Below are 20,095 nucleotides of genomic sequence, written 5' to 3'. Positions count from 1 at the left end.
TCGAGTAAAAAAGGTATCGGTATGGAAAAATCAACACTTCAACAAAATTCTAAACAATTTTTGCAGTTAGTATCGCTGATACTTGGAAGCATTTTATTAATTCAAATATGTACCCATAACACATATGTATGAATTTGATTATGAAAATAAATTAAGATACCAAACTGAACCAAAGTGTATATATGTACATGTACAAGTAAAAGGATGTGGTGTTTGTCCAGAAGACATATCGCTTGCCAACGAGATTACACGACTCTTGATGCCGACTTCTCAGTCCTTGTTAACATGTAATTTACTTAAAGGAGAAAAACAGTCAAACACAAAAATACCTAATATAGTGTTGATTATTGGATTATAACAAACACAAACTTTAGTGCATAGAGAACTAACAAAGAAGGCTCTTTTTGCTACAGATATACATGCACCTACAAAATAACTTTAATGAAAATTGAAAATGCATTTGGGTTGCTATATTTTTATTACAGTGTTTACATGTAAATCAAACAAAACAGATAACACAGCATTACGTACATTAAACTGAGGAAGAACACAAAACACAGACATCAACAACAAAACATCCTTACAGGTATTACGGAAATTTCGAAATAGAACATAAAAATCATTTTTTTAAAAAACACCAAAAAAAAAACCAAAATAAACAAAATGACTTCAAAATATTGAAGATGGGTATTTTTTTATTAGCTATGTATTTTCCTGAGATTACTAAAAGATTACACACTGCGAGCCTTGATCAGCAAATCGGCGTTGCAATGGGTTGACAGGTGTCTTGAACGCAACAAATGTCGAAAGGTTTAACTAGAATTGGTTCAAGACATGGATCGTTCATCGTTTTGCTTGTCGGGGGACACAGACATTCGTAGCCAGTACCGCGGGTAACACAAATAGACGGGGCGTTACATATACCAGGCTGAGCGCAAGGGTCAACCATTGTAGTTGTCTGAGTAGAACCTGATGACTGAGTTTGAGTTGTTACAGAACTTCCGGTTAATGTTGATGCCGTTGTCGACAACGAAATGTGTGTAGCTTTTGAGTTTTGTGTTGTAGAAACTGGCGAAGTTTTTGAGGCTGGTTGTGTAGTAGATGCTGTGGAAGTAGAGGCGCTGGGTGACGTTGATGAACTGGTCGTTGTCTTGGATGCTGTGGAAAGTGGTGTGGTATTAGTCGTTGATTTCATTGACCCTGTGGTAGTTGTCGTAGATTTCGCCGGTGGTGTGGTAGAAATTGTCGAAATTGGCTTACTCGAGCCTGGTGACGATCCGGTTGATGTTTTTGAGGTACTCGAAGGGGAAGATTTGGAGGAAACAGTAGTTATGAGGCTTGGGTCAACTATGCTATTACATAAGTCACCGTAGAAACCAGGATCACAAAGGCATTTAAAGTTCTTTCCATCGGGGACACACATGCCTCTTGCACATGGGTTCGTATCACAGACTGTTAGCTCTATTGTGCAGTTTGGACCAGTATGAGGCAAAGAACAAATACAGGTGTGGGAGAGAACGTTATTTATGCATGTTCCATTGTTTTTACAAGGTGAAGTAGCACAGTGATCCGTGACGTCACATAGTTTTCCTGAAAATCCAGCGGGGCATGCGCAGTAAAAATCTTTGCCTAGTTCGACACATTTTCCTAAAATTCAATAAAATGTAACCATAAACAATTAAAAAATTAATTGAGCATCAAAGTTTTTTTTAAGTACCTACTACCTACATTTGTATATTTGTTAATGGGATGCCTTTTGACGATTATTTAATTTCATTATGTTTTGTATTTCTTTACAGGCAATCTCACACAGTGTTGATATCTTTCCACAGCATAGAATGACAATAACAAGACTAACAGTTTATTAAGAATTTTTTCTTTGCATTGATCACAAAACGTATTTGGGTATTGTTACCTCCATGTTCACAAGGATGAAGCGAGCAAGGGTGACCCCCTGTACCGCAGCTGCTGCACTTAACTGAAGTTTAATTATGAAAAACAAAATTATTATTAAAATCACCCACTTGCAGTGGTGCCTCTGATCTGACAAACAAGCATGTGAATCATTGAATAATGTATTAAATCTGAACTTACTGATTGAGAATTAATATTAATTACTGTTTGGATATTAATGATTATTTTTTGCTGTTATTGGTTTCGTTAAGTACTTTCTAATTGCCTCATCCGGGATTCAAGAGCTGTCACCGTGTCGGTTAGGTTTTTCATTTTATCGTCCATCGTCGATGTAAGATTATGTAATGTTTCCATTATGTGCTGGCTGCTGCTGTTGGGTGCTGTACTCTGTGAAATGACATTTCCAGATATTTGTTTGCAATAAATAATACACCTTCAAAGACTTAAAAAAGATAATTGCATTTAAAATAGATCTCGGCATCTGGAGAAAGATATCGCTTTTCCTTGATATAACTAACCAAAATACCTTTAATGTGGTTGACCTAAACGACTACACTAATGTTGAAGGAATGTTACGAGTTTTATGTGACTGAAGATTTATTTCTTCGTGTCTATCATTTATTCTAATATTAAATTATATATTATCAATTTAGATTATATCTGAGTTCACCTTCTTATCTAATTCTGAACCTGCAATATTGATGAGATTGGTCATGTGTAAAAATGAGAAAGAATGTCTTTTTCTGATTTAACATTTAATAAATATAATTGTAGAGTATTTATAAAGATGAGTATTTTGTGATTTCTGTATGCAAAGCTGTGTTGTATTAGTTGGCTAAAAGGAACAAGCATCGATATTTGAATATACAGTAGCATCAATTTCTTCACATATCATCAAATATAAATTAACAGCTATAAGAATTTCTTACATTGTAATTTATTGTTACCTGTATCCATTTTAAAAAGAAATTGTTACATATTTTAAAGCTAAATAAGACAGAAAGTTAATAAGTTTCAGATTGTTTGAATTTATATAATATTAATGTGAACTCTATGATTGGATATAGAACATAGAACATTAAGGACAATAATATGTAAGTTATTTTTAGGTTTAAAGTGGTTTCCTTATGTTATCAGTAAACACATCTCCGGACATGTGATTAACCTCATTTTTAACCATGCCATATTTATTTGACAGTATATCTTTACTTTGATTGTGTAACTCGGTGAACAAAATGTTATAAATTATATCACAGTATTTATCTTACACATGTTTCTTGAATGTCACAGTTATCTTTCAGAAGTATAGTTTTAGGAAACTGTTCATACATGTAACTGGTTGGATAAACGATCATTTAACACAAGCAAAGATTGCATTATAATTTTAAAGTAGTATTTATTATTCTTTGCAATGTGTTTTTCTTATTCAAGAGAAATTTTACATCACGAATTTTCTTTAAAGCTTTTGCATTTAAAAAATGAACATTGAATAATCGTATTGTTGTGTTAAAATATGGACGACGGTAAAAACTTTGAATGGTTTTGACCATAAAAGATATAGATTAATAAATCAAAAGATGCAATACCAAGCCATAATTGGGTACTTTTTACATAAATGTATCTAATACTTTCTCTTAAATGCAGTAAAAAAAATCTAAAGAGTTTTCGTTTCCTGCGTGTATTAAATGAATTTGAAACGGAGGTGTAACGAATTTACTTAGAATTAATAACAATTTCCTTTTCCTGATGCAACTACAAAATTCAACTTTAAATCGTGCAGCAAAACATTTTATCTATTATCTATCTACGTTTTCTCTCTCTCTCTCTCTCTCTCTCTCTCTCTCTCTCTCTCTCTCTCTCTCTTGTTTAATCAATTCATTAAGTTACACTTTAGAGGCAGACAATCATTACACTTGTTACTGATTGATCTCCTGCTGTTTAATGATAAACACCACATTTACGATAATTGAATAATGCTGATTAAACGAAATAAAGGATTACCCTACATATTAGACTGAAGGCTTACAGAACCCTTCGAACGACCTTGACATATCATCAAAACATTTGTAGAAAACCTAGATTGTGTAGACAAAAAGATATCTAGTTTTCGAAAGCGTTTTTATTAGTAATTAAACAAATACGATTTCTTTGAAAAAAATTAAAAGTGCAAACCAAGAATTTGGTCTGACGGATATATTTACATGTTTTAAACTTTTTTATATATATATATATATATATATATATATATATATATATATATATATATATATATCTTTTGATAAAACTTCTGTTTTCAGTTTGTTGTGCTCTCTCTCTCTCTCTCTCTCTCTCTCTCTCTCTCTCTCTCTCTCTCTCTCTCTCTCTAACAGTTGATATATATGACAGTTACCTTTACAGTAAGGTTGTGTTTGATGTCATCAATCAGCTGACGGTTATCATAGATACTTTTGGTCTCGGTGTGGATTGTATGCCAAAGTCTAGAGATTTCAACCTCGCTGTTGGAAACTCGCTGTGTGTCGGACTTTAACACATCCACTGTGGCTTTCATCTGACAGAAATCTGTCTCAAAAGCTACAAAGAGGCACATTATGAAATAATACACATATTATTTTTTTTCGAGTTTTAATACAAGATATGAGATTCGAAACCAAAGATATTGTAATTAATATTATTATATTTTGGCAATGATAGCAAATATGCATTGTTAAATGATATACGTGATAAAGGATCGCGCATTTAAATTTCATCTTAAAGGGACCTTGACACGATTTAAGATCAAAATTTTGTTTTTTCTTTAAGTTTGAAATGGTTTAGTTTATGAATGATTGACAATAGTTTGAATTTAGAAGTCAAGTTACAAACGAGATTCAGAGGTAAGAATTCATTGTTATGTTAACAAAGCTCAGGTATATTTGTTTACAAATAATGGAAAGTAAGGCAATTCTTTGACAAGCTGGCTAATTGCAAAAAAAAGATCAACTGATTCAATGTGTTCTTGAATAATACTGTCAACGAAAGAAAGCAACATTAGATTGAAACTTACACCAATAAAACACATTTAAAAACAATAACAGGACTCGAGCTTTGTTTACAAAACAAAAAACAATGAATTATGAACTCTGTGCCCTGCTTGTTACTCGATATTTTACATACAAATTTTGAAGAAGCATGAAAAAAAAACAAACATTACCATTCAAAATATTAAAATGGGAAAATAAAGTTTGAAAATTTTCCGCACAAATTATGTCTTTGTCCCTTTAAGCAAAATACATCCTTTATCCTTAAAATCAGGATAAAAAATTATATATGTATAACATATAGCTGTCTTTACTTTAGTAAAAAAAACTTACAGTCGCGAAACTCTCTATAAGGGTCGTGTGTCAAGTGTATAGAACTTATCATAAATCACTCATTTTGGAGATAAGTATAAGTATCGGAAAAGTTTTACAGTCATGACCTTACGAAACATTAAGACGACATAAATAATGGCGGCATGTTTGTCGAAGGTGGCTCTAAAATACATGTGGTGACTTTTTATCAAAGGAAGCAATAACTATAGGTGACCTTAACCCAATTTGACTTTTCTATTTAATGGCCTGATCAATTCTTAAACAAATTGTTATTTTACCAGTCAATGGATTGGAAATATGCCTATTTTGTTATACCAAAAGGTTTCATTTTAATGATTGCTCATATATATTGTTATATCATGACAAAAATTTTAGAGGATAATTTACTGAAAAAAATTAAAATGATTCATTATTATAAAATGTTCCGATATGATGTCATGAACTTTTAAAGCAACTAATTGTCCTAAATTAAATTGATGTTGTTTTTCAAAATGTATAATGCATGGAAAACCAAATGAACAATTGATTTAATTTAAAAGCAAAATCAAGAAATGTCAATTGAAAAATCTCGTACGTACGTAAATTAAAACATTTATTTGCTTCATTTGCATTTAAGCCAGACAAAAGATAATATAAAAATGATGTCTTTAAACTTGCATGGAGCATTGAACTTTTGTGCTGTCCGATTTTAATTAACCGACTTGTGCATCACTAATTGCTCCTAATTATTGTAGAATATTTAGTTTAAAATCTCATGATGTTTATTTATTACATGATTTTCAGTTTTATAAATATAATATGATGCTCGTCATATTTCTAGTTGCGTCGAAGTAATGTTCAAAACTTTTCTGAATTTAATTTTTTTTCGTCTGAAAAAATACCATATGAACAATTGACCTTTCTATTTGTCATAAATAAAATGCAGGTTCTTTTCTGAAAAAAAAACCACCAAAACAATTATAACTTTTGTCTGCAGCCTTGTGGGGGATAAAAACTGTTTGTTTTGCGTTACATTTTATCATGTCACTGGCCGATTTGAAGTATTGCTAGACATCCTCCAGACCAACTGTCGGCTACTTACTATCAGAGTGGATCTGGCAAGACTGGGCTGCAACGGTCCCCAGGACACAAAACAAAACAACCAGCGACGCCATTGTGTAGAGTTCTCAACTGGTGAAGGGGGAGGGGGTGCTTTCTAGGTCACTCATCGACTGCTTATCACCGCCAGGTAGGTTTCTGAAATGCGTGAGGTGAGTGCTATTAAGTGTAACAACAAGGCCTTGGTCGACTGTAGGCGTTCGTGTCATCAACGTTTTAAGGCTTACAGCTATCTTTAATGTTTGATAAAAAAAAAGGCAGTTACAACAATGAACGAATATAATTAATGAACAATATTTAATCCATTTTACAAGATGTAAGAACATATTAAATCAATTCTAATTGTTTTCTATGTATTTTGTCAAAAATAAAAATAATTCTATTTGGATGAAACAAGTCCTAACAAATTTCAAATATATTCTATATAAGTAGTTTTATATCATGTATTTGCAGCATTTTTGTATATGAGTTATTCTACTGCAAAATATTTCATTTCATTTGTATTAAATTTTAAAAAAACGATGCTGAATTTGTCATGTGAGGAAGTTTTTTTTTGCCTGTGTTTACAAGCATGGAAAAAGTGTCGCGTAACATCGTATCCCATCATGAAGATTGTCTGGTGAGGATCTGGAGAAGCGGACACATATACTGATAAGTTGTTATCTAAATAAGATCATACTCAGGCCTTTGTGGTTAGTTAGATCAAATGATATAAAACAATGTAATGTTGAATGATTTATTTAGTATTAATTAGATATGAATCTAGATTCATTTCCAGTAGATACAGATGAATATGTGCACCAGGAACTACCAAGACTTCTAGTGAAGTTAAGTGCGCAGTAACTGGTAATGAAACTGTGTTACATCCGCACAAATCATACAAAGTAAGGAATTGGTATATGCAATTAATCAAGCTTTTGAAATGACAAAGCCAATTTTTATATTGATTATTGGGTTAAAAAAACAATATGTAAACAAGTAAGAACAATAACCTTCAGGGAATATTCTGTTTCAGTGTAGTGCCTCTTTGTAACAGCTTATACATGGATCGATGTACTTTTTCAAATCTAGTCGATGACTTTCTGATTTCCAGTAATCTGCTGCACAGTCAACTCCCTGTCAGCTTTGTGGCCTATCTTGTTTCTTTACAAATTCTAACTCAAAACACCTTTTGTGTCTGCTCCATAGTGACGTCATGCCACCTACCGCTGTGCGTGTTCGACTTCTAATTTGCAATTTCTTCTTTGATGGATTAATTTATAATTGCTTCATTACTCCTCCACAATAAAATGAGATCTTTTGGTAATTAAAAAAGAAGAAGGGGGTTGTAACGAAGAATGTAATGTTTCAATACGATTTACGCAAATTTGATAAATATCTATAAAGTTTCCAAACCAATTATGCTACTTTACAAAATCTCTGTAGTAAGAAAATATAGGTTAGCTGCACTTAGATTGTAAACCCTTGATGTTGTGATAAAATGGCAAGGTCATTATACAAAGAGCTGTTATAACAAGTACATATGTCTTTAAACATGCATTTCTCATTTTTTGCACTTTCTCCGTTTACCAAGAATAATAGTTTTGTCTGATTTCGGGCGTGGAACATTACAAAGACCAGATGGAAAATTGATTTCTATGATCAACAATGATATCACGCCACACTGAGAATCGTCCAAGTTTTTTTTCGCACAGAGGTACAACCGCAGTATATGATAATTCTATTTTCCAATTATCTCTCTCAAAGATTATGAAGGTAAAAATTAAAAGAATCGATAAACACAGCAGCTTTTTACTTTTTTATGTCTCAATTCGCAGACAGATAACACGGATTATCGTATTATCTCTTTTATCAAGGTTGCACGAAACAGCCCTACTGAGTATAAGAAGTAATATAAATTTCCCGATACCACATCAAACAATGACCGAGAAAATGGGCAATGCGTATCTTAGAAAGCGTAGTAATGTCGTCATTATGCATAAAAAGTACAACAGGTATGGTTATCATATATGAAACTTAAATCCCTATAAGAAGCGTTTAAGTTTGTTTTAATACAAGCAGGGGGGAGATAATTACAATTAAATGCGTTTTTTGTAACCAACAAGTAAAAACAAAACTAATTCTAAGTCGGAATTGAGTGCATCTAAGTATAAAAACCTTTTAAATGAATTCTCTGATATCAGGGCTATTTCAAAATGAATATATATATATGAATTATGTTTTTAGTTTTAAGTGTGTTTTGTGTTTTTATTTTCAAAAATAAAGCAACTGTCGTTTTTCCTACTTATTGAGCATTCTTAATTATATAAAGCATAGAAAAATTGCTTACATCTTTTGACACAAACAAACATAATTGATAAGGAATTGCATAACCATATGATATTCCAGTTTTTTTAACAAATTGTATGTAAAAAAAAACCCATTAAAAGGGTGTAATATAATAGAAGATACGATAATGCAATAATTCTCAGACTATGGTGCTTTGCCACTGGCCTGAATTTCGTTGTGACAACGTTCAATAAAACTACAGTAAGACAAGACAAAAGATAAGACCTAGACAATATAACAAATCCATCTGTTTAAGTATCAGAACATGTCTCCTGATAATCAACTGTATTAGGTTGGCAGTTTACGCTGGAAACGTTCAAATACATTAAACATAGATCGAGATTTTTATATGGAAAGGATTTTTTTGACGCAAATTGAATTTCCAAAGATCAAGATACGTCTTAGAAATGATATTTTTCTTTGTTTTTAGAATTCTTAAAAACACAATAAAATGAAGTCTAAGATTCACTCTGTATGTCTTAACAAGTGCAGATCTAGATTAGGTTTCTTGAGTTATTGCAAACTAAGATTTTTTATTGTTAATGTAACAGCATATATTCATCGCCATAAAACTTTGGATTGCAAGGGGGGGGGGGGGGGGGGGGGGCTAACATAATATAGTTTTACAAGTGATCAGTAACTTTATGAGTAAGGGAGTTTCATCGAGTAAATTTAAAGTAACTAATATTTTTTTTAAATAAATTGAATATGTAAATGAAATTAACAATTGATACTGAGATTTTTTTTTATTTCCCCTCATTGTTTTGAAGAAAAGTTTATTCGGTAATATATTAAGAACAAAGTTGTTTATCTTACCTATACATTGCTGTGTCTAGTGAAAACAGTTTGTGCAATGTTCATTATTAATGGTTCAATTGTATTACGTTGATTTGCCGAAAACGTTTTACCTATAGACATGAAAAGGTGATTTGTCAAATTAAGAAAACAAATACATGTAATTCCGATAATTCAGTTGTTTAAAATCTTACCTTATTTGAATGACCATTCTAATAAGTGTCTTATACTCAGTATTTGTGAAATTTAAGCTTCAATAATCGAGTATACTAAGTATACATGTATTTTGCCGCACCAATGAATTGTTACAAAACTAAATCAAAGGAAAAATAACCTAAATTGAAACAATTTTAAAATACTAGCAATAATGTACTAGTAGGTCTTGAAATTTAAAAAAAAAACCCACCAAATCTCTACAATGCACATTCATTTATCTTTATGCCGAAATGTCCCTATATACTGTTTATCCACGCGCTGACCTAGAAGAATCTAGGTGTATGCCTATTGTACTTGTTTTAAAGAAGGCAATGTTGTTATAATTTCTATATAAAGTCATATATTGGGTGAAGCAGGATCATATCATTTATAAACATGACAGTATCCTTGGCCAAACTAACTATGACGTCACGTTGTCTAACACATCTGGGTTTGACATTGCTTTGTTTTGTTTTTGTTTTTTTCTTCACCTAATTATTGATAATTTTGAGCTTTGTGTCATATTTACATATTAAAAACATACATGTAGATAAGAAAATGTTCAGTCATTTACGTAATAAAAATGCCAAAGGCTGACACACCTCACCTTCCCATACTTATGAAAATGTTTTACAGATGATTTGTTTTTGAAGTATTTTGAAATGATTTCTGTTAAATATTTGTTTGCTCTCTAAATTTTCTTATTTTTTTAAAAATAAAAAATGTAATTTTTTATGTTTTGTTTCCATATCGTCGTGCACTTAACGCAAAGATTTTAATCGAAAGATATTTAAATTACTTTCTTGCAAAGCATCGCTTATTATTAAGGAAAAAGAAAACATATTTTCTTAACATTGTGAGGTGATGAAATACTATCGGGTGTGATCAAATATATTGTAAACACCAATGTTGTGCTTTTGCTTGTTCGGTTTTCAAAGGGACTCTAACTATCAAAAAAGAACGTTGGTATTTAAATAACTTTTATTTAAAATCTTTGCGTTTATTGCACAACGAATTGGAAACAAAAGCGTCAAAAAAATGAAACGCTTATCAACTCAAAAAAAGAAAAACGAAGGAAGCAAAAAAATTTTAGGAGCAATAAATTCAAATTACTTCAAAAACATATTAATTGTTAAACAATTTTTAATAAGTATGGATGGTTAAATTGTGCCTGCTTATGACATTTTTATAACGCAAAGACTCAATGCTTTCTTATCTTTGCCCTACATATATACAAATAACTCAAAGCGCAAAACTCATCAGAATTATCAATAATTAGGAGAATATGTTTAACTTACAACGTTCTCAGTCTGATAGTTTAGAGATAGTCATCCCCATTAAAAACCGAACCAGCACAGACATCTTTTATTATTAAAAAGATGTGTTGTAAATATCAAATGGAAACGCAACTTATAACTTTGGCTCTATTTACTCTGAACTTAAAGACCTCAAGTCAATACTCTTAATTTCTTTAATGGTATCATTACGTTAAACCACTTGGAGGGCGTCAATCTTAAATATGACTTTAATATGAACGGTCGGAAGCACCCTGCTAACGATAAAGGGAGAGGATGCAGAGCACTTAACTTCACTTTTTGAATGATATTCTATTACTCCTGTGCCTGGTATTGCTTTAAGAGTGACAATTAGACAGCCAATAGCTTTGCCGTGAGATGTTTCTTGCATGCAAAGTTCCTTGTTCAAATAGTTTATATGCATTGATCGTCACGCCCTGTGTGCTTCCTTATAACGCATCCGATCCTTCATACAGTGTATCCTTGTTGATTTGGTTCGATTTTAATTCGTTATAACGTCAGCGGATGGCGTGCAAATATGATTTACACTATTGAATCGAAAATTAACTAAATAGATCGCGTGTTTGAAGACAACATTTATCCAGACCCTTGATTTATCGCCGAGAGTTATTAAAAGTCCCTTTTTAAACTCATTTTTTAAAGTTCTTTTCACGCTTAAGTGGGCATTCTAAAGAAAGGATAAAAACAAAACAAGGATGCAATTAATTTATTTAATTTTACTTTAATTTTCCTTATTTAAGAACAACAAATACTTTGAAACTTTGATTTCTAACAATGTCCCAAAAAGCAAATTATAATACTGAAACATACTTTATCGTTATTAACAAACATTTACAAAAAGTGCCTCATGAAAAGTTTATCGCATTTGATACTTCTTTTATTTTTTGATTTTTTTTTCAATTTGATACAGAACATTCTATAATTTACATATACATAAAGTTGTTAAACTTTGATGCAGCATTTCCAATCAGTAAAAAGAAATGCAGGGATTTTTTTCTCTTCTGTTTAGCTTAAATTATATAAAACACTAGCAACACATAAACTTTTACCTAAGAAAAATATAATAAAGCATAACATTATAACATATCGAAACTCATGAAAGACTGTACAGGGAAAACAATATTAAACATGTTTACTCTAGGTAAAACGAATTTACCTGAGGAGTTTTCTTTCTCAACATTAATACAACACATTTTATACCATATAAACAACAATATCATAAATAAAAGTACTATGTATATTATATACAAATCAGAGATTCAACGCCAAGGTTTTATTGCAAGGTTCGCAAAGTGCCTTGGAAAGTCCAAACCATTGCGAACTTACTGTCTAAAGCATGCTGCCTTTAAGGTCAATCGTATACCTTATTACTAAAGGTATAGCACACTTTTGCCCCTTTAGCCATATCTTAGCCCATGATTTCCAAAAAACTTTCCTCTAGAATAAAACATTCTTAACATTTTTTGGATTTCGGGTCTCCTGTATATTGATCTCTGAATACGACCTCTGGAATGAGTGTCAGCTTTCATTTGTTTTAAAAATGAATTGTGGAAAATTCTGTGTTGAATAGGAACGAGGCTTTTTACGGAGCGAACTGAACGTCCGTAGCGAAGATTCATGTTGTCGTATCCGTACGTAGAGTAGAAGGCGCGTAGAATGGCTTGAAGACGAGGATTGGAATAGTCTGGATATGCGCGCTTCTGTCTGTTAGAAAACTCTGATGATTTGATCTCGGTTTGATGAATAAGCGTCATCAGCCATTGTGGGGGATTTCTGGGTAGTGGCAAAATTGGGTAGCTTAAATCTTCATCAGAATTCAACAAGTTTTCGTAATTCATGAGAAATTGTCCAGGAACTTCGACGTCTACCACGTCAGCGGATATTCCATTTTCTTCTCCAGTGTTTGCAGACGACAGTGGTAGAGCGAAGATTCTGCTTGTCACTCCAAGGAGGCATAAAAAGTAAATAAACTCAACCATTCTGGAAAGAAATAAATGAAAGATAATATTTTAAAAATCGTTCTAGTCGAAAAATTACATGGTTTAAAATAAAAGCAACAACAACTAACCGTAAAGTTACTATAAGTGGCTATAAAGCATCATGTCAAATATGTCAGAGAAATAGTTGCCTACCTACATCGCTCAACGAGCAATTAAAGACTAAGTGTATAATGCGGTTTTCACACGATTTTCTAGTATTTATAAGTTAATTAGGGGAGGAGAAAGCGCTTTTAAGTTCCGGTCATTACATTGAAATTGTATCTTAGATTGTTGTCTGTACCACAATTTGTGTGGAAACCGCCGATAATTCATTGAATTACATTTCCCTTCTTCAAAAGGACTGTCTTCAAAACAAAACACTTTATTACATCCCTCTTTGCTCGTGATAAACTATTGTTTGGAGTACTTGAACAAACAGATTTCTCGCATCTTTACATTACTCGTATAAGTCTTCTACGTTTTACTTTTATGAATGAATTCGTTATGTTTATTTTATTTCTGTTGTGCGTTAAAATATTAAAATAATTCAATAAAAGCAGACTTTTCAAAAATATTCTTTCCCTTAATTTTATTGCATTCTTTTCATGGAATAAATTTTCACCTATTTTTCACTTCTTTGAAAAAATTAAAAACTTAATAAATAAATATTATTCCAAATGATGGGAAAAACAACATACCTTAAGATATATAATTACAATGCTGTAGATAGATATAAAATCCTAGGAGGTGCTAACACTACGGCTGCAGATATTGCGGTGTTTCTTCGTTGAAGTCTACGGGAGCTCTGGTCCGGACATCACATGCGGGGTACATTTATAACCGGTTGGCTAGGGGTTGTACAAACATCTCGACGGGAGGCAGACATACCGCAGTTATCGCTAGTACTTAGATAACGGACACTAGGGGAAGATTCTTTAAAGATATCTACAGATTAAGTCGATTTTTGACACTATACACTCCGGCAATTCCAGTTATTCTGCTCTCGAGTACGGCGAAAACTTACGCGGAACTTAGTAGCTAATATGAAAATCCAACTTCCTTTACCATCAGGTGAAATGTCTCGAAGTTGGCTTAGTTAAGTACACAAAAAAGTTTTAAACACCTTTGTTGGCTTCCGTTGTCAACTGGTGTAAATCAAAAGTAATGAAATCTACCGTAGGGCCGCCAGCTTTTATATACTACAATGATATGATCCCTGCTGATCCGGATCGCGCTCGGTTTTTATAAGAGATAGCCGCATTATGTAAACACTACATGCGCTATATAACTGTATGCATAGGTACATAAATTTCTCAAATGAAGATGATTGCATCAAAATCTTTCGTCTGCTGTGATTAATTTAATAAACGTCAAAGTTGACTCTGCGTTTTTTGCTTCTCTAGTTTCCGCATCCTCCAGGTTTTTATTGCCTGCCGTGATGAAAATCAAGAAAATTTGTCATCACTCTGCAAGAAAAAAAATTTCAATCTGTCTCTCATCTTTAAAGAAATGGGGTTCGGAGTGAAAGTGACGCCTTTTTACAAGTTCAACTGTTAAAAACAGGAGATCGTCTATTCCAAGGGCGCTGCTTTTCTGTCTCGAGTTTCTTATTGAATCTAAGTGTTGACAAGGCTAAGGAATTAATTCTGTTTCTGGGAGTAGGTCTGGACATTTTGCAGATGCGCTTTGCAATAAAATATTATCGTTATACATTGTATATATAGCAGTCTTTCCTCTGATTTTTGTTTAACAGAAATTACTTTTAATTCACACCCTAAACAAACCCAAGGAAGTTCATTGATTCACTTTCTTTCATTCATACACTCACCCATTCAGTTTCTTAAATTAACTGTTGTAAATATTGAATCATAAAATTGTTTAGGAAATAAAACTATTTCCATACAGCTTCATTTCGGTCTTCTTGCGCCAATATTTACAATAGAAAGAGAAAAATAAATGCGCAAGACATGAAACATACAAAAATATTTCTACCATAATGGGCTTAATAACAAAGCTAAGACAATACAAAGTGACTCGGAAGGGATATAGGCAATTTCTGTAAAAATATGGAACTGAGACATTGTCGACAAGAAAATATATTTAAAAGCGTTATGATTAGATTCGTTTTAAAGTACGCCTGAAATGTTTCCATATTTTGTGGCATTAAATAAAACCATTTTGTGTTTACAATGGAAAAATTCAACAATATATTGCAAAAAATATAAATGTATATCTGGTTCATCGTCATCCAAGATAAAATATAATTAAACATTTATTTCTAATCAGTGAAATTTTTTTAACCTTAAAGTTATATAATCTTGTAGACTGTAATCAGCAAAACGCGGTAAATGTGTCTTTTCCATCTACAACATGTTTGTTCTGTCATTTCTCCAAGATTTCAATACCTTAATTTAATGTTCTCAATATGCAATTTGAAAAGAGGGATCAGATGTGCTGCGTTGTGCTCAGATTTTTTTTTATATACTCTCCTACAGGCAACGTATGTGCGTTTGTTATGCAGTGTACTCAAATCTCTATCTAGTTATCCTTGGATTTGATGATAAATTTTCTCAGAGTTCTAGATTTTGCTGACAGAGCAATTTCTCCTCTATCTTTAAATGTGGAACTTCACAGTTTTATTTAGTACCCGATGTCAAAAACAAAATTGACTTGTCCCGGATATTTCAGGCTTTGTCCAGTAATTGAGTCCCCCTTTTTGGCGGGGGGTCGTTTGGAGGGTACACTGAGGACATATTGTTTACGAGTCCGAGACTGGAGATTATTTCAAGGTCTCGGTGGGGGATATTTTGGACAACGGAAGAAATGACCATGAGCCGGGACTCGTGACTAGAGTCAATACAGCTTTGCCCCCTGTCAGAGAATGACGAGCTGTTATTGCATAGCCCCCCTCCCCCATTTGTCTCTGACAGAGAGAAAAATCACCTCTATCTTAAACAATTGGTAGTTGTCTCCTGTGTACACTTAAAAGGTCAAGGCCGTCAAAAAACGAAATTCCCCCTTAATCTCCATGCATTGCTGACATTCCAGGATGGACAATTGAGCGTAATATCCGTGTATCAAGCTTTAATCCCTACTTCATATCTCCCCTACCTGCGATAAGGTACTTACGAGAAAGCCAATATCGTGTCCATATCGGTGGTCAAAGCGAGAAACTGTAGGGGTCGCCTACCGGCAATATGTATATCCGTATTGAGGGGGGGGGGGGGGGGGGTAATAAATTACATTTCAATTTCAAAAGTAAAGTCTAAATAGATACGCTATACATATATTGTTATCAAATTTTAATTAATTAATCTTTTCAAAAATATATTCGTTTCATCAAAGATACAGTTTAGTTGCATTTATTTTCAGTTTTGAATAAAGGACCTTTTTAATTTATCAGAATCTACATAAGTTTTGAAAAATTTTGCCATTGAAAAAAATCAAATGGCCATGACAAAGTATACTTTAAAAAAAATTATAATTTATATTTTCAAATTTCGTTAAGTCAATTTTTATTTTAACGTACATGAACATATTCTGCAAGACTAGATTTAAAACATCAGATCGGATAGATCTGTGGGTTTTTTTTTCTATGATGACGTCATCTCCAGTGTTTTATCGATTTTAAGCTCATTTTTCGTATTTTAATATAAGGAATGTTCTTCCGGGAATTATATAATATGCATAATATTTTATAAGTTTGCCTTATTGGAAGTTGGATTGATTTTAAAATTAACTCCTCCGTGCAATCAATCACTGCAAATGAATAGCGATGCTCACATTTGAGCAATGAATTCACAATGTTATCTAAAACGAACGAAAATGAAAATTTAACAGCAAGCTTGTTAACCATAACTTAGAAGCGTTTAAATTAAAAAAAAAAAAAGACGTCAGGAGTAATAACACACGTATCAGGTACTGATGTTTACAGAGAGGCTTACTTGTGGGTAGTGCATGGATTCCCGAGAGGGTGGAAGGGGTGGGCGAGACATTTATTGAATAAGGCCAATATATCTATGTTGATGACAATATTTATAAAATTATCGATCTACTCTGTTATATAATAATCCTTCATAAATCATCTCCCACAGAAGTTTCACTACTTTGATTAAAATCTAATCTAAGCTCGGATTGACTGAAAGAATCAAAATATTTTTGGGGGGTGGGGGTGGGGGTGGGAGTGGTGGATGATTTTTGTTTAAGATATTCGAAGTGCGATAATTTGGTCCGAAATAAAATGCATTTTCAGAATGTTGTTCTTGTGCGTAATTTTTTTTCCCCAATTGCATTGCTACAGTTTTGTCTGCACTGTCTCCATTGCAAAAGTAAATGTTCTGTAAAGAGCTTCTTGAAAGAGAATGTCCATAACCTTTCCCATTTTGATTTACGATTTGGCTGCTGTATTGCCGGTATGTACCCAGTGAGATACAGACATTTTATTTCATGATAATGTGACAAAGCTCTGTATTGGATGTCATCAAATAACTCAATATGCTCAACTACTGTCCCATAAAGAGGAAGTATTGATTGGGAATAATCAGCAACACAGATGATCAATACTGATTCCGGTATATCTGAAAACATCCCGCCATTTAGTAAAACTTGAACGAAAATGCGTTTCCGTTGTTTTTACTAAGTTTGGAAATGAAAGTGTCTAGAAAACAAATAAAAGGGCTTATTTGGTCATTCCGAGTAAAAATTTACGAGAAATGATGACGAACGGAGGGGTAAATAACATATTGAATTGAGGAGAACACAACGATGTCCATTGATTTTTGCAAAAACGTTAATTCTAATATTGGAGAGTTTTCTTTGAATCTGGCCAGCTTTATGGCAGCAGTTAATCGTACTAGAACACGTTTGTTCCTAAATGCCGTTGAAGTTATTAAAGTATTTACTTTCCCTCCTACAAATTGTGCCTGTTTCAGATGAAATTCAAGTCGTCATTTCACTTCAATGTGTCAAAACGCTTCAACCACATACGGAAACCAGTGTGTTTTTCAAAGCAATTTCCATAATGTGCGCTTTTGCACATTCAAAGTTAATACCTATCCTTAAGTATCATTATGAACAATTGCAACTGATTATATTCTAGAGAGATTAATTTAACTTATGTCATCCTGTTGTAAAGGCATACCATCCATGCATGTAAAGATGATTCGACTTTCCTTAACACGAAAAACAATATCAAAAGGTCAGCGCTGATAGCGATATGTTGAGGAAATTAAAAATTTTTGTTTACTTCTCAAGGTTCTATTACCTTGGGAGAACCAATCTCGGGGTGAAGGACCTCTGTTGTAGCCCCCCACAGTGTTGCCCTGTCAGTCTAACCGTGATCATAGAGGTCTCAAAGCCGGGGATGGTCTCATCTCATTAACCTGTCACGTGATCAATGGGTGCATAACAACCTGTTATCTTCGAATTAATGCTCTGCAAAGTAAATTTATCATTTAATTTGAAACAGCATCAAAACTGTTGGATTTAATGTGCAGCTTTAAGTAGCAAATTATTTCTTAATTCTGTTCACTGCACGATAATATTCATTTACCGACATCATTTTGGGTTTCAGAATTATCAATGAGTAAATTAAAACAATAAACAGTAACAAATTAAATAGCAAACAGCAGTTTCAAAGTTTGTAAAAAAAATTTGTAATCTTCCATGTTTTCAAAAAAGGGCTCATTGTGTATGATATCAGATGTGGTTATATTCAAATTCTGGAATTCAAACCATATTAGATAATTGATGTTGAATCAACTTTATTTTTACATATTTTCTAAACCATTACATGTAAGATATATAACAGAAGATACGATAGAATTAATTTCAGAAGGATTTACCTCGTGTACGAATGAAACTATTCAATTGTTTTCAGAAAAAACATCTTAATGTATTGTTTTTATGAACCAGGACACCAGTTTAACAGTATTTGATCCAAGAAAAGAAGATGGTTCCTGAGGGTCCATCACATTAATCACAAGACAATGGAAAAATCGTAAATAACTGCTTGGTTTTGTTTTAAATATTTCATCTTTATGCAGATAATCTTCTCCTAATTCCAGTTCTCTGAGTGGGGACTGTCTGTCCATCTTCCTTCAATCCGTCATTTTATACTTTATATTTTTTCATTTGCTTTCGATCTCTTTTTCATTTCCTTTATCCTCTCAGATAAAAGTAATAAATCTTCTCACTGATTGGGAGAAAGTGGGTAGATGTCTCTGTGATTCTGGCTTGGAAATTTTTTTTCTTTGTCTTGTTTTCTTGATTGGAATAGCCTTGAAAAACAAGTCACCGGAAGTACCAGTTCTAGTACATATACATAACAATGTGGTTTTATAGATTTATGCTTTCGACGTGTACTTTAATTGAATATATATTATTTAACCTTTTGCATTTCCTATATTTTTCTACTCCAAGGTCAGTGGTTTTGAGAAAGACACACATCGGAGTATTGTACATTTTCTTCTTGTTGAGTTTATTGATTGTTATTAAAAAACAAAGATGTGAGAGAAAACTGCAATATTACACACGTGCTATTCATGGGTTGGGACCGGTGGTTGACAGTTCGCCCATGCTTAATACTTGTATTTTATTTGTTTGTTTGTTTTTTTGGGGGGCGGGGGTTGGGAGCGTTCGTGGTTTTTTTTTTAATTTATTTATTAGTATATTTATTTATTTATATCTATTTATTTATTTGTTTATTTGCATTTTACTGTCGGTAAAATTTTATATTCAGATTTAAATGAACTTGATATGTTTCAGTCGTTCGATGAAAGTGTTCACCCTTTCACTGCAGTACAAAAACAATACCAAGGTTCAAATTGGATCAGACCAAAAAACGAAGTTATGTGAATAACCTTTTCAAAATAAATACATGCATGTCTCTTCTTTCATCATTTAACCGTTTAATATTTATGTATATAGTTAGCTGTCTTGTTCGCCTTCAGACATAATAGGTCTCATTTATATAACGATCATATTTAATATCTTTCCGCTAATTGTATTTCATCTGACACAGTTAACTCGTAATGCCACCTATGCCTCATTTATTCTTGTTCATTTTTGTTAAGGTGTCGTTTTTTATTCTTTATAGCTTTTTAAATATATAATACTTTAT

The 20,095-nt window shown here is 32.6% G+C and overlaps 1 protein-coding gene and 1 long non-coding RNA gene across 2 annotated transcripts; both read right to left on the bottom strand.

Moving 5' to 3' along the window:
• Nucleotides 1-465: 465 nt before the first annotated feature.
• Nucleotides 466-6,506, bottom strand: LOC105346053 (protein eyes shut). The gene is made up of 5 exons (XM_011454506.4): nt 6,346-6,506; nt 4,304-4,485; nt 2,169-2,301; nt 1,916-1,978; nt 466-1,647 (listed from the first exon to the last, which is right to left on the bottom strand). Exons 1-5 carry the CDS (start codon nt 6,416-6,418, stop codon nt 752-754), a joined length of 1,347 nt encoding a protein of 448 aa, XP_011452808.2. The 5' UTR covers nt 6,419-6,506; the 3' UTR covers nt 466-751.
• Nucleotides 6,507-11,690: 5,184 nt separating this feature from the next.
• Nucleotides 11,691-14,765, bottom strand: LOC109620963 (uncharacterized). Its single transcript, XR_002201574.3, has 2 exons — nt 13,674-14,765; nt 11,691-12,976 (listed from the first exon to the last, which is right to left on the bottom strand). It is a non-coding gene; the product is annotated as an uncharacterized lncRNA (long non-coding RNA).
• Nucleotides 14,766-20,095: the final 5,330 nt, after the last annotated feature.

Source organism: Magallana gigas, chromosome 5 (genome assembly GCF_963853765.1).
Source record: "Magallana gigas chromosome 5, xbMagGiga1.1, whole genome shotgun sequence".
Classification (NCBI taxonomy): Eukaryota; Metazoa; Mollusca; class Bivalvia; order Ostreida; family Ostreidae; genus Magallana; species Magallana gigas.
Note: the sequence above shows the minus strand (reverse complement) of the source record. Positions and strands in the feature narration are given on the sequence as shown.

Excerpts from the sequence above, each read along its gene's own strand:
- LOC105346053 (XM_011454506.4), bottom strand. The coding sequence starts at position 6,418 with ATGGCGTCGCTGGTTGTTTTGTTTTGTGTCCTGGGGACCGTTGCAGCC. Across the intron at positions 4,486-6,345 it reads TTGCCAGATCCACTCTGATA|CTTTTGAGACAGATTTCTGT; the intron begins GTAAGTAGCCGA and ends GCCTCTTTGTAG. Across the intron at positions 1,648-1,915 it reads TCATCCTTGTGAACATGGAG|GAAAATGTGTCGAACTAGGC; the intron begins GTAACAATACCC and ends ATTGAATTTTAG.